The 13,784-nt window shown below is 41.7% G+C and overlaps 1 protein-coding gene across 2 annotated transcripts in view; it reads right to left on the bottom strand.

Annotated features, from left to right (window-relative positions):
• FZD6 (frizzled class receptor 6) overlaps positions 1 to 13,784 on the bottom strand; it is a 31,401-nt gene that overhangs the window by 17,108 nt on the left and 509 nt on the right. For both annotated transcript variants that reach the window (XM_065054170.1, XM_065054171.1), the window contains exon 2: positions 13,279 to 13,673. In XM_065054170.1, the coding sequence (XP_064910242.1) occupies positions 13,279 to 13,458 (180 nt within the window). In that variant the 5' untranslated portion in view covers positions 13,459 to 13,673. The remainder of the gene's footprint in view (positions 1 to 13,278; positions 13,674 to 13,784) is intronic.

Raw genomic sequence — 13,784 nt, 5'->3', positions numbered from 1 at the left:
AATGGCAGTAATTACTCTTTATACTCATAGAGCTATACTAACAATTAATCTTCACAGTATCTTTAGCTACTTTTATAATGATAATCTGTTTCAATTAAAACCAGTGAAACAAGCATGGCACAGTACAGTTTATTTAACTCTACACTATTGTTTCAACAGAATTATTCTGGACTGGATGTGAACAAGATTAGCATCATACCCGGAGAGATTAATGCCTTCAAACAATTCCCAGATGGGCTGGCAAGGGTAGTAATTCGCCGATGGCCACAGTGGATCAGCTGCCAAGAAACTCTGAATTCTAATTCATGCACAATTAAGTCATGATCAATAAATGTCCTAACACATGAAACTAAACGAAGGACAAAATTTTCAAGTTCAATTAGATTCAAAGAAAGGTTGAAAAAAGACTTGGTTCTTCCTATTGGAAGTGACATTGATGGATTTAGATCAAAGGCAAGTTACATGCATTTTTAAGTTAGTATGTAAGGATTTAGAAACTATTTTGCAGGAGGCTATGGCAGTTTAAGTGTCAGCATCTTGTTGCTACATGCCTGCTAGAGGTTGCTACGTGACAGCAGAGCAGTGAAACAGAAATGTGGGCGCAGCTCATGAACATCTGTGCAATGTCAACCATCCTTCAAGCTACCAATGAAGATGGTATGAACTAATCTGGGGGCCCATGTACTCCATGTCACTACCTGAGCTGGGAGTAATAATCAACTATTGTTGCTACTGGCAAGTATCAGTCATAATCTATATTTTCTAAACCTGGTTAAAATTACACAGGTAACTCCTCCACAAAAGTTTTTCAGGACGAAAATTCACTGATAGGAATATTTTAGGTATGAATACATATAAATATAATACTCATCACTACTGTAACTTAATTTGACAGAGGTAAAAGAAAACCATCAAAAGCAGATGAATTTGACTTTTATTTTAATAAGGTGCTTTTAAAGAAAGCAGCATTACTTTCTGCAGCTTTCACAATAGAATTACAGCAAATGCAGTCATGTTTAACTTAAAGGCTTGTCAAACATTTTTTAAATGTAATCACTTAAATGTTTACAGAGGTAAGAATGTAATCTTTTGTCAGAGTAGAAAGTAGGTTACCTCCATAGTTTAAAAGACAAAATAGTTTCAGTTTCCTACTCAAGAACAATCTGGAGTTCAAGGAGAAAAGGAAGAAAAAGGTAGTAAACAAGCAAGCGGACCAAACAATGCTGTTCTGCAATGAAAAGATGTTTGCAAAGATATGAGCTTTCATCTTTGCCCTTCAACTGAACAGCAAAGGCCAGGCATGTACTTCGACTTTCCAAGGGCTCTGAACAAAGCCTGGGGACAACTCAACTTGCAAGAGCTGATAAGCTGAACTGTTCCCAGCAGTCTGCTCCTCCCACGGCCCTACCGGTCCTGGAGCTGCAACCAGTCAGCACCCAAAGCACAGTGGTTTAGAAGGCAAGTCAGATGGCGGTCGACCCCAAAAACCGCTGTGCTGTAAACTCCAGCGGCACAGGGACTGACCAGCAGGCACATGTCCAGGCAGTGCAGGCTCGCTGGGCCAGAACTTCAGCACCAGCCTCCAACTGAACCACCCAGGGATCCGTGCAGATCCCAGACTGTGCAACTGCTCAGTGAGCCAAATTACTCATCAGCTACAGGTTCAATACACTTGCAACAAAATCACGAGTATATTTGCAAACTCTTCACCATCATTCACCCCTACACATACAATATAGTTTGATATGGGTTTTATATATATATATATATGAATATGAATATAAATATATATATTCATGTCTGAACCCTCATACTAGCTGTTCAAAGTTGATAGGAATATTAATTAGAAATCCAACACGGGAGAAGGTTTTCAAAGGTCAGTAGGGCTGCAAGGCACTCATGCACTTAAAAAAAACCCGAACAAACACAACCCCCCAATACACTCCAAAGAACTACTCCAATAGCACAACTAGGCACTAAACTTGCCATTGCCAGTATACACAGACACATACACAGCAAGATAAAGCAGCCTATTCTGCTTTTTACTTCTATGGGCTCCATTTCAGTGTTTACTAGTGAATGCATTTATTTCTGTAGTAAAACAACTTAGTTCCATGTTTTCCCTTTAAGTATTTTTAAGTGCAAAATGAAAATATTTAACTATATCAAAGGTTAAAAACAATATAAACAGGAATATTACATCTCACTAAGAAGCTATTCTGAAGCAAACTAAAGTATACCAATACTTTCCAAAATAGCTTATTAGCAAAATTCACTGCATTTTGTGGTTCTAACCTAAATTACAGTTTGACTTCAATTATAGATATTCCAGCCTCTGCAATTTACTGTCCCAAACAAACATGAGAGAATTTTCCCAAGCATTGCAGAACTCAACTATTTACACAAAGTTTTAAATTACATATGTTTTTATCCCCATTTATGCTATACAGAGCATAAAAGACAGACAAATGTAAGCTAACTGAAGGCAAATACTCTACAGGGCCTCAAATATCTGAAATCTAGACAGAGCTTCATTACATCTAGACTGTGATAGCAGAACAGCCTCAAAATACTCTTAAATTCTTGATGTATTTCCCATGTATTACAGGAGTAAAAGGATTTATTACTGAACTTTTTGCGTAGAATATAACTCAGAAGATTACCAGTAATCCTGTTGACAGACTGCCTGTTATCTATAAAAGAGCTCCTCATTTGAAGGGGATGCCAGCAGAAGATGTTACTGCTGTAGTTCCAGAAGAGTCAGATTCATGTTTCTCCCCATCTTTGTGTGTGTGGAGATGCACTTCAGTGGAACAGCACCACACAAGTTACTACAGGAGGAATGCTCCACCATGCTTTCCTCCTTGCCTACTTCACACCTGAACTAAATTGGGAAGATCTCAGTCATGGCAGGATTGATCTTCTCAAGCAACCTTCTGTCAGCCTTCTGCAACATCAAACAAAGCAATCAAGAGCCAGATTCACAAAGGGGACCGCCTATGACAACAGAAACTGGTGACACCAACTTTCCAGGCACTTCACCACATCCTCACAGCAGTTTCCCTATCTGATGTCCTCACAGAGAGGCACTTGAGAACATGCACAGAATTCAGGAAGCAGAGAGAACCTCATGGCCAGAGAAAATGCTCAAGAGGAGCAGGATTCAAATAGCACGTATTTCCCAAACTTGCCTAACGCTAAGATCCGGGGCAGCATTTATGCAACAGACTGCTTCTCATAATGCTCAGGAATCCATGTTCTGACACCTCCTTTGCCAGTCTATAAAATGAAAATGTAAGCAGCCTTGAGAAGTTGGGGGGGAGTGGGTGGGGAGGTGAGGGGGAGAAGTTTAATTCAGTTAATTTAGCTCAGTGACTGGTTTGCTCATAGGAGAGAAACTGGGGATCTTGTTCCAATAAGTATTTAAGTATCTTAAATACTGTGATACAGGATAAACAGAAGAAAACAATAGACATTTCTGTGCCAGAAAGCCATATAACCTGCAGTTAGAGATGTAACTGTTGCTGCCAACTCAGCTGGGAAGGGACAGTCAGTCGTCTTCCCCACAAGTTACTTAACTCCCTTTTCTAAACCTCAGCCATGCCAATGCTAGGACAATACCAGAGCACCAGATGCCCTTTACCATCACAGAGTCACCAAGATGGCAAGAAAGCAAGCCTTGCGGATGCGAAGACACCTGAACCAGCTCTGCACAGCCCAGCACCGGCCCAGCCAGGTGCCATTTCTACATGGCTGCTGGTCCTGCTCTGAGTCCACCCAGGAACAGTCATATGGCACAAAAACCTTTGGCTCAAAACTGACCCCATCAGACCTGAAGAACTTCTGCAAGGAGCCACACTGTTGCCTGCATCAGTTTTTCCACTCTTCACAGACCTGGGCTAGTCCTGCTGTTGGTTAGGTGGGGACATAGATATTGTACGTAAGTTGGAAATTCTCCTGATTCATGAAGTTAATTCTCATGCTAACAGAGAACAAAAACCCACCACCCTCAGCCTCCCAAATCCAACAGAATGAAAAGTAACTGTATACGTTGATTTCTTGCCCATATATCATAAAAATGAGACATCACTTGTCTCATGGCCAGCCAAGCAGTGTCAATGTCTCCAGGTACGACCAGCTGGACCTACTGAAATCAGAAGACAGAGGCAAGAACTGCAGGTGGTGAGGCAGATAACTGCAACTTCATGGGCTTCAACTCCATTATCTGACTTGCACATGCCTGACTGATGTCTCTTACATCAAAACAAACTGAATGGATTAGTTAAAAGTTTAAAATTGCTAAAATTACTCATTTCTGTAATGTAGTACAGTATCAAATGCTTCCCTGAAATTCAAATAGACTGGCTTAGTCCCTAGAAAATCTGCACAAGTCACTTCTGTCAAGCACATGGGTTGACAAGAAGGACAGGATTTTCTGAATGAATTCTCAGTAATAGAGGAGCACAGACCAACACAAGTCAGACACAACACTTGAAATAAATGACCTGAGAGTCTGAGCCACAAACCAGACAGAGTTCAAAAGAACAATGGAAAACTGGATGGCAGCCTCAGTTTGTTTGTTTGGGAAGCTTTCACCATGCAGCCAACTTTCTATATACTTAGCATCCACCATCTGCTATAAATTTTGACGCAGAGTAATTTTCTGTAAAATCACTGCTTCTGGGAAGATGAGTGTGCATGCAAAATGGAAAAACAGGCCTTTCACTTTAAATTCACTTCTATAGTTGTCATCTTCACTATAGCTTCAGAACATAAAAATATAATTATTAATAATAATCATCATCATTATTATTCAGAACAGATAATTACTCTAACAGGAAAAACGGTACTTAAGATTTTTAAAAAATATATACATAAAATCTCTTTTTGGAAAAAAATGTGATACTTCATTCTTAAGTATTTGTGGGAAATAGTTCTTTTCTGCCACAAAGGTATATTTCTTCTGTGGCATTTTTGTTCAGTTATTTATTTTTATGAAGATAAAATGTCTAGAATCTAAGTAGTTAGAGATTTTTGCAGTTATAGATATATGTACCTTAATAAAATTACTTTTATTTATTAACATTTACTTACTCATGTTATTTATTCTGAGACACAGGCCAACCTGAGAGGCAAGAAAGCAAGGCAGACAATGTGCTTTTAAATAATTAAAAAAAAAAAAAATCCAAATTTTACAGGATTGATAAGGTAGCTGTTAAGAAGCCAATTCCTTTACACCATTACTTTATGATCACTTCCTCTAAATGCGAGATATGTAAATATAAGAAAGGGCTTTCATAACCAAGGTAATGACGTTACTACAGAAGCCTCTTTCTGCGTGCATTGCCTCATGCAGTCTCTCCTCCATCCCACCAAAATCCTTGACACTGTAAACACCCTGCCGCCTCCTGCTACTGAGGTCAAAGAGCCAAAGGAGAGAGAGTTTCCCTACAGTTAATTACTTGCTGTAGCACAGCAGTAACTAACCACTGCTCTACAGGACAGTCTGGTATGAGCCTTCACCCGCCCCTCACAGGAGCCCATCTAAACAAACAGGCACGTCCCCAGCACCTCCACCACACTGCAGGAATCCACATCCATTAGAAGATGTGGGCTGTAGGGAGCTCACAAGCCACATTATTGTACTGTAACCTCACAGGCAGTCAAGGACTCACATTTGCTTTTCTTCTCTTTCACAGATGCCTCTGATAAAGAGGAGGATGCATCCACCTCCATATAAGAGGCATATGTAATGGCACCTCTTCTCCCCTGGCATCTCATTCCCAGATTGCTGCATGCAAAATGCAGCAGCTGCTCTGAGGGTCACCCCGAGGTGATGCTGTAGCACCTTGCAGCTGAGGTGGCACTGGGGAAGGCAGACAGAAACAATGCTCTCCAGGTAGTCACTAACAGGCCCACCAAGGACATGGAAAAGGACCAGAGCAGCTCTTGGCCCACCCTGCTGCCCAACTGGTTAAGGATCAGGAGGCTTTAGACATGTGACAGGGTGTTAACTTCTGCAGGAGAGCTTCCATTTGCCTCCGGAACTGCCAAACTATGGACTATAGCAGCAACCGGTCAGGTAGATGCATGAAGGCCTATACAAAGTCAGCACGATCCACAGACAACATCCTGCAGCCAAGTTGTCATCCTGAACATCACATTCATCTTGCAAGCAGAAAACTAAATTTGCATTCAACCTCCACCTGCATACAACAAGGGCCTGGGCTCCATACAGCCTTATGACTATGCAGCACTGGCAACAAACAGCATCTCTCACAGTGGCAGGAAGGCATCCAACCACCACAAAGCCCTTTTCAGAATGAAGGCATCAGAATCCTCTTCCATTCTTAGGCTAGATTTGTAGAAGATATAAGCACCACGACCCTTGCAAATATGTCCACAAAGGTCCCCTGGTGCTCCACCAAGGCCCACAAGACAACCAAGATGCTGTTGCCAGAGCTACCATGGGCCAATGTGCTGGATTTGTTAATGAGATGCTTGATCCCACAGTTTGACAACTCATGGACAGCAGAAGGAAAACAGGGTGGGTCACCTGTACACCACAGTATACAATTTTGTCCATTTGTCCACTATTCAAAGTAAGATAATGCGAAGAATAACCTTTGAAATTGTGGTCATGTCATCCTTAGCAGACTTCTCCTCCCTAACCTGATTTGCTACTGACGAGGTGAAGTTCACAAGGTTCCACAGGGCAACAGCCACTTCCTTAAAAACATGAGGACAATCTTGAAATTGAGTGTGATGATGGTGAAGGGCAAATACCAGCTTCAAATATACCTTCCTATATCTGAAAGCTCTGTACCCACTGCTGCCTTTCCCCAGTTCCCAAGGCTGATATGTTCCCACCAGCCTGGGCTCAGCTCCCAAGCCCTAACCACCTCCTATCAATGAAGGCAAACCAGTTCCAGTTTTCCTTCTCTATATAAACAGCTTTATGGAAGCTTGCATGATTGCATTCATTCACAGGTGTCCTCCTGGAACAGGCTACAGCCACAGGACTAACAACTTCAACTAGTGATCTACTCCTGTAACACCAAATTACTTGCTAGTGTAAAAATAGTCTGTGAATACAGACAAAGATGAGGCTCTGGGAATCACACTGTCAGCACCATCTCAGTGAACCCCAGTTAACATAAGGAAAATTCTCTGTCTTCATCAAGCATGCATTCCTTTGGCCCTCCGTGCATTCTGAGCAGCATCCCTTTAGAACAAGAAGCAAGACAGTACTAGCCACTTTATCAAGTGGACAAGGAAGGCTGTTCAGACACAGCAGCATTAGATTTTGCAGATGACTGACATGCTTAAAGGCAGCATAATAGGATTACACACATTTGCCTGTTTTCAGACAATCTGCACAAGTTATTTAACCCTTGACGACAGGCCTCAGTACTACAGGTAACAAACACTTTTTTGGTAGCTGTAGTTTAATGTACTCACAGGAATCAGCAAAGATGGTTTACGTATATGTTGCTGTAAGAATCATTGTAAGAACTAACGATGACATGTTTCTTTGGAACACCTGAGAACAAGAGTGCCAAAATGAACACACACTCCCAAATTTGTATGGCAGTGTACAAAATGACACAAATGTGTATAATTCATCTGGTTTTGACCCCTTAGCCAAAGCTTTCTACATGGTGATGCTTAAAACAGAATTATTCATGTCCAACTATTCTGTGTTTCTAGAGACTTCTACAGCACAGTCAGTTGTACTGCTTTGTATTTCCATTGATCTGTATGAAGTGTCTATTAAAAAAAAATACTTTGGCATTTGCCAACTTGCAGCAATTTAGCTGTTTCACCAAAAAGTTTTGTGACCACCACTTTGTTATGATAAGCTAGAAAAGTTATCTTAGTTTGTCCTAAGTAACATCTGATGCACAGCACACTGCATTTACTTTTCACACAAACTTTCCCTGCTCATTAGTACCAGTGGTGTATGGTAAACACCAAAAATGTTACAAGTAAAACATGAATTAACAAGCCCCCGTGCTTGTTCCATTGGGCCAATGTCCACACCTCTGCACCCTTTCTCTAACTTATGCTCCAAGGCAGCATCAGGGATTCAAGCTTCAAGTTTTAAGTAGTAGAGGTTCATGTATTACACTAAGCACTGCTCATATGGAGTAAGAGGGAGAAGTAAGACGCCTGTCTGTAAAGGTTTTAGTAAATTCACACCTGTGCTATTTTGCAGAACATCCCAGTAACCAACTTCTAAAAAAACATCACTTATTTCCCCAAAACTCCCAACCTACAGAAGGTGGACAGCTTCCTCCTCCCTGTGTGTATACACAAACATAGGTACTGATTTAAGCTTGTCAGACACCAGGCTTTCAGTTTTCAGAAGTATCTTCATATTGAATTAATTGTAAATTTATATTTAGTGGAAACTAACTAAGTGATTACATTAAATATTTTAACTCACAGAACTTCAGCTTTAAGCTTTTGAAGGTACTTCTTAATTCACTTCAACCTGGTTTTGTTAGTTTAAACTGACCCTAGTTCTCAACTTCCCCCACTGCTGCAGCCAGTGGCACTGAACTCTCCATAGACACACACACATACTCTGGCACACAGTCATGAACTCAGAGGTAAATGGAAAACTCACTACTGAGTCATTTTTCCAGTCTCTCTGAGGTACTTTATTGTTCTCTGTGGAACATTTTCCAATGCTTTGTATAGTCTGCTTTAAAAACTCACTGGCAAACTTTTTGCCTTTGTACTTTCACAGACCCATAGATCTTACCCAGGTCAGGAAGTCTTAAGGGCTTGTCTATGGTGGACACATTCCAGAACTGCAGCAGAACTGATTAAGAGATACGAACTAAAAGTTACGACACTGTAATATTATCTGCCTTGCTGGAATAATGCCTATGTTGACAACTTTCTCCAGGGTAGTTGAAGTAGGAATTATAATTTGGAATTAGAAGTGACTTGGTTTTGCAGATGACCACGAGGGGGAGTTACACCAATTGAAGAACAGCTGTAATAAACCAGCTATTCTGCTGTGTTCATCAATTTTCCTCATTACACAAACCCTAGCCCTTCAGCTTTCCAATCTGAGCTAGCAGCAACATGAGCAGCGGTACTGTTAAACTGCTTTGAGATGCACATCTGCAAATAATTAGATTCCACTGTCATGCAGCCGTTTAGCTAACACAAAACTTCACACCACAAAGCCATGTGGTTTTACTTTCATAAGATCACCACTTGTTGTATAAACACAACTAATCCAAATATAAAGTAAAACTCAAGCAGCCTAAATTCAAAAGCTCAGAATTAAATAAATAAATAAAACAGGGGGGATGGAGGGAGTAACTGGAAATTATGAGTTTTCTATTGCAGAAAATAAGAACCCAGAGGGACTACCATGACCAGCCAGAACACCCGTAACAGAGGCCATAAGATTGAGTTAGTCCTTTTTCCTCTTCTAATTAGTTTGGTGTTCTGGTTTATAACACATCATTAAGAAGAGTTGATACATGAAGCAGAAATTAAGACCACAGATCAGCTGATTTCCTGGAGAACAACCACCACCCAAGACAATGGCTCCACATCATCCTCTCCTGGACAATTACTGTGAAAACACCACCCAAGAAATGGCAATTTAACACCTTTCCAGAAAGCAGAGAAACTGTACAGAAGCCTTTGTGCTCCAGCAGACGGTAAGCACAGCTCTTCTGGCTACACAGGGCTCCCCACAGCAGAAGACACCAGTTGAGCCTTGAAAGCGGGACACAGCAGAGAGTTACCACAGTTTCAGATAGTGAACTTCACCTTCAGGTGAGACTTGTCCCTTTGACAAATCTTCATTCTTTCTGGGAGTAAACACTCCAAGTAAGTAATGGGAAGAGGTTTCCAGAGGGGATAGGAGCAGGAAACAGAACTAACATCAAGGCCCCTTCTGCACAAAATACTTGGATTTCTTCAAGCCTCCACCATGTGCCATGAGACTGCACGATTCAGCAGCTTGCTCAAAGTCACTTAAGATAAACTGAGGAAAATATTACAAGCCTCAATCTCAAAACCCAGTGTTTACATCCTAAGACCATGCCCAGTCTTGAGAACAGGCTGTGGGGAGAAGAGGGAGATGGAATTAAAAACCAAAGCCTTTAAGCATTCCTGCTGCAGATCAAAAGAAGTAAGTTTTAACCAACATGCTATTAAAATTCTTTCTTTGATATGAACAAAGTTTGGACTACCAATTACAGAAAAATTCAAGCTGTTAAAACAGAGGTCTCCTCCACCTCCCAACCCACTGCCTTTTAAAGCTGCAAAATGAAATCAAACAATATTCCAGAAGTCATGAGCTCCTCCTCCCCTGCTGCAACACCAAGTTCCCTGCAAAGCAGAATCCTTTGACAATCCTGGGAAGGGTCCTTGTTACAATCAACCATGGACAAACTGTACTGGTGCCACTACTGAAAACCATGTAGAATCACATCAAAATATGTACATGACATTTGTATGCACTGGTCTCCCACAGAAAAAAGGCCCAGCAATGAACAAACTTACCATATTAACTCAAATCTCACCACTAGCAACAGTTTCAACACAAGCTGCATACAGAATGGGAGGAAGCTTCCTTACACTTTTACCAATAAAGCAGCTGTGTGAAAAATTCAGCTTGACCAAGGAGTCAATCAGCACTGCTGAATCACAAATAAAGGCAGGCAGATCAGCACACATACACAGCACGTAATTTAGAAATGTCTGCACAACACTAGAGTGTGTCAGGAAAGGGATTGCCTAAGCTTGTAGAATTATTTGGTATATTGCTTCTTACAGAACTTGGTTAGAAACCGCTTATATAGAATTCCCTTGGCATAAATAAGTTTGCTTAGCATCATTTCTGCAAGGTGTGAACCTTTAACTTTCTGCTTCACTAAGTGAAAAAGGCTACAGTCTTCAGGCTGGAAGATTTGGGGAGCTGCATCCTTGGAGGTAAGTAGAGGAACAGAACAGCACCTAACAAAAGAATGCTTTGGCCAAGAACTTGTTTTCTTCAACTGTGGGTGCAAACCAGCAACTGAAGGTCAGAACTTTAACTAAAAGCCTGCCTGACGAAAATGAGGAGATCCAATGATGAACAGGGAGACCCCAGACATCAGTTTTGCAATTGGCCTGAAGTGACACACAGGGGGTAGAGGCTTGCACTGTGAGGGTCCCTCTTCAGGAGGTACCCAGCTCAAGCTGCTCTACACTGAACCTTGCAAATAAATTATTTAGTTTAGAATAATTTCTATAATCCATGCCTGAGTTTCTTCCGTGGGACAACTAGGCAAAAGAAACTTCCTTAATAGTAGTGAGGTATAGAATCACAGAACCATAGAATAGTTTGAGTTGGAAGGGACCTATAAATGTCACCTAGTCTAACCTCCCACCATGAGCAGGGACATCTGCAACTAGATCAGGTTGCTCAGAGGCCCATCCAGCCTGGCCTTGAATGTTTCCAGGGATGGGACATGTACCACCTCTCTGGGCAACCTGTTGCAGTAATTTAACACTGTAAAAAAATTTCTTCCTCATGTCTAACCTGAATGTCCCCTCTTCCTGTTTAAAACCATTACCAAATTAGAGGCCAGACAGTGGCAATGACAGGACACTAGGAAGCCAACGCAACAAGGTAGGGAAATCAAACCCTAATAGACAATGTTGTTCCACATAACCACCCAGTCAGTTGGGTGAGTAGTGACCAACCACTGTGGTAGTTGGTTATAATGGAGACAGGATGGAAAAAGAAAGAAAACAAAAAAAACCTCCTCACTACCACACTGTCTTTATTAATTAGCTATATGAGAACAGGTAAGCCATGAATCCTTTCCACAAGGAACTCCCTCCACACAGAAGGTATGCACTGGGCACAAGTTACTGACAGTTCAGCAAAGTCAGTCAAATCATACTCATAAAAACGGCTCTGTGGTCTCTGCTCTAACAGCAGCATGACTAGCAGGCATGAATACTGACAAACGCTGGCTCAACAAATGCAGGTAAGACACAGCAAGCAAGAATCAGCAGCATACCTGATGTGATAAAATGGCAGACGCTGTAGAAAGGATTCCTGACAAATGATGACAGGAGAAGGCACCGCACAAAGTTCACAACTGAAGCCTACAGCTTACCTTCCACTTTAAAAACCCACAATTCATTTGAGATCTGCAGCTGAATTCAGTTGCTTGCATATGCATGTCTTAACATTTGATATCAGAATTCCCATATATTTTCATTGGGCTGGCAAAAAAGATGCAAGACCAAAGCCTGTGCCCTTCCAGGATGACAACCAGAGGCCAAACAGGGAATCCTGGCTATCCCAAGCAACACCAAAAAAATGTTTTGGCACCTGAACCAAGCTCCTCCTCCAAACTCAGTAAAGAAAATGTAAATAAGATTTTAGTAATAGTAGCCACCTCCAATAGCAGCTATAATTATTTTTTTTTAATCAGAAGCTTCTTAATTTTCATCTCACTTCGGTTTTGTTCTCTGCACAGCATAAGACCGTAAGCTTTTCAAGACCTGTGTTAAGATGTTCCCCCTCCTCTTACCACTGAAAAGCCATTATTAAAACAGGTTTAAAACTTGTTTTACAAGCCTCTCACCCAGAGAGGCTCTCGCCCTTTCCAGCTATTGCTGCCGGCAAAGCCTTTCCACAAGGTGGCATATTCTCAAGGGAGCCATGTTGCAGTCAGTTCAGGTAAGAAAAGTGTTTGTTTCCAGTTAAACAAAGAAAAAGAGATTCTCTTTGAATCAGAAGTTTCAGCATCCAGTCAGAAGACAACAGAATGCAAAAGCCACAACAGAGAGCTAAGAATAAGTTTAGGTACCTCTCCTTAGCAAATATAAACTAAGAGAGGAACAAAGAACAACTTCTAAACATTATTTTCCAGGGTGGCCAGGATATGATAAGCAATGTCCCTTGCGAGCTTCAAGAATTCAGCTGTATCAGTGAGGTGCCTGGGCTGTACGTCATCAGCTCTGCCAAAGAGCTCTAAATAGCACATTGCTGTGCTACACCCATTCCTCTTCCACTCTATTACATGATCCAAGGCAGGGAGGGAGGGTGTCTACAGCAACCAAGAGGCTCTAGTGCACTCCAAAAAGATGTAAAACAAAAAACACAAAAAAACCCCTAGTCACTAAATGCTTCCTTCCTTCACATTCAGTGCAACAGACACCACAAACCATTTCTCAATGACAAAAAAATGTTGTTTCACAGTGTTCGTATTTACATACTATAGTAAGGGTGGAAGAACTTACCTCCATTTGGAGAGCAGCTGTGTCCTGATCATAGTGCCCCATGATGTTGGGGAAAAAAGTCATGTTGTAAGGCATTCCTGAGCATCTCGAAATAGTAATTGGTTCACATGTGAATAAACTGTGCCCTCGCACCAGAGTCAGAAGTAAACTGCAGGCTGCAGAGAACACAAGTACTCCCATTTTGTCAGGATCTCCAACTTCAGCACATAGCTCTCTGTTCAGTAGTTAGACAGACCAGCTTTGCACAAGGACAAAAACACACATCTTCTTCTGCTGGTTCCAGTGCAGGGCAAGGATGCAGGCTGCAGGGCAGACAATCAGAATCCTCACCACTGCTTCAGGTAGTTCCCCATTTGGGCTGACTGCGATTCTACCAAATCCCGTCTTCCTCGAGCCTGTACGCGGCACAAGAGCAGAGTAATTAACAGCAGAAACAACCCGGCCACGACCACTCGTCCGAAGGCCGAACTCGCTCCCGCTGCGCCCCGTCCAGAGATCGCGGCCTC

Source organism: Columba livia, chromosome 2 (assembly GCF_036013475.1).
Source record: "Columba livia isolate bColLiv1 breed racing homer chromosome 2, bColLiv1.pat.W.v2, whole genome shotgun sequence".
Classification (NCBI taxonomy): Eukaryota; Metazoa; Chordata; class Aves; order Columbiformes; family Columbidae; genus Columba; species Columba livia.
The sequence above is the reverse complement of the archived record's forward strand: the minus strand, read 5'-3'. Positions and strand labels throughout refer to the sequence as shown.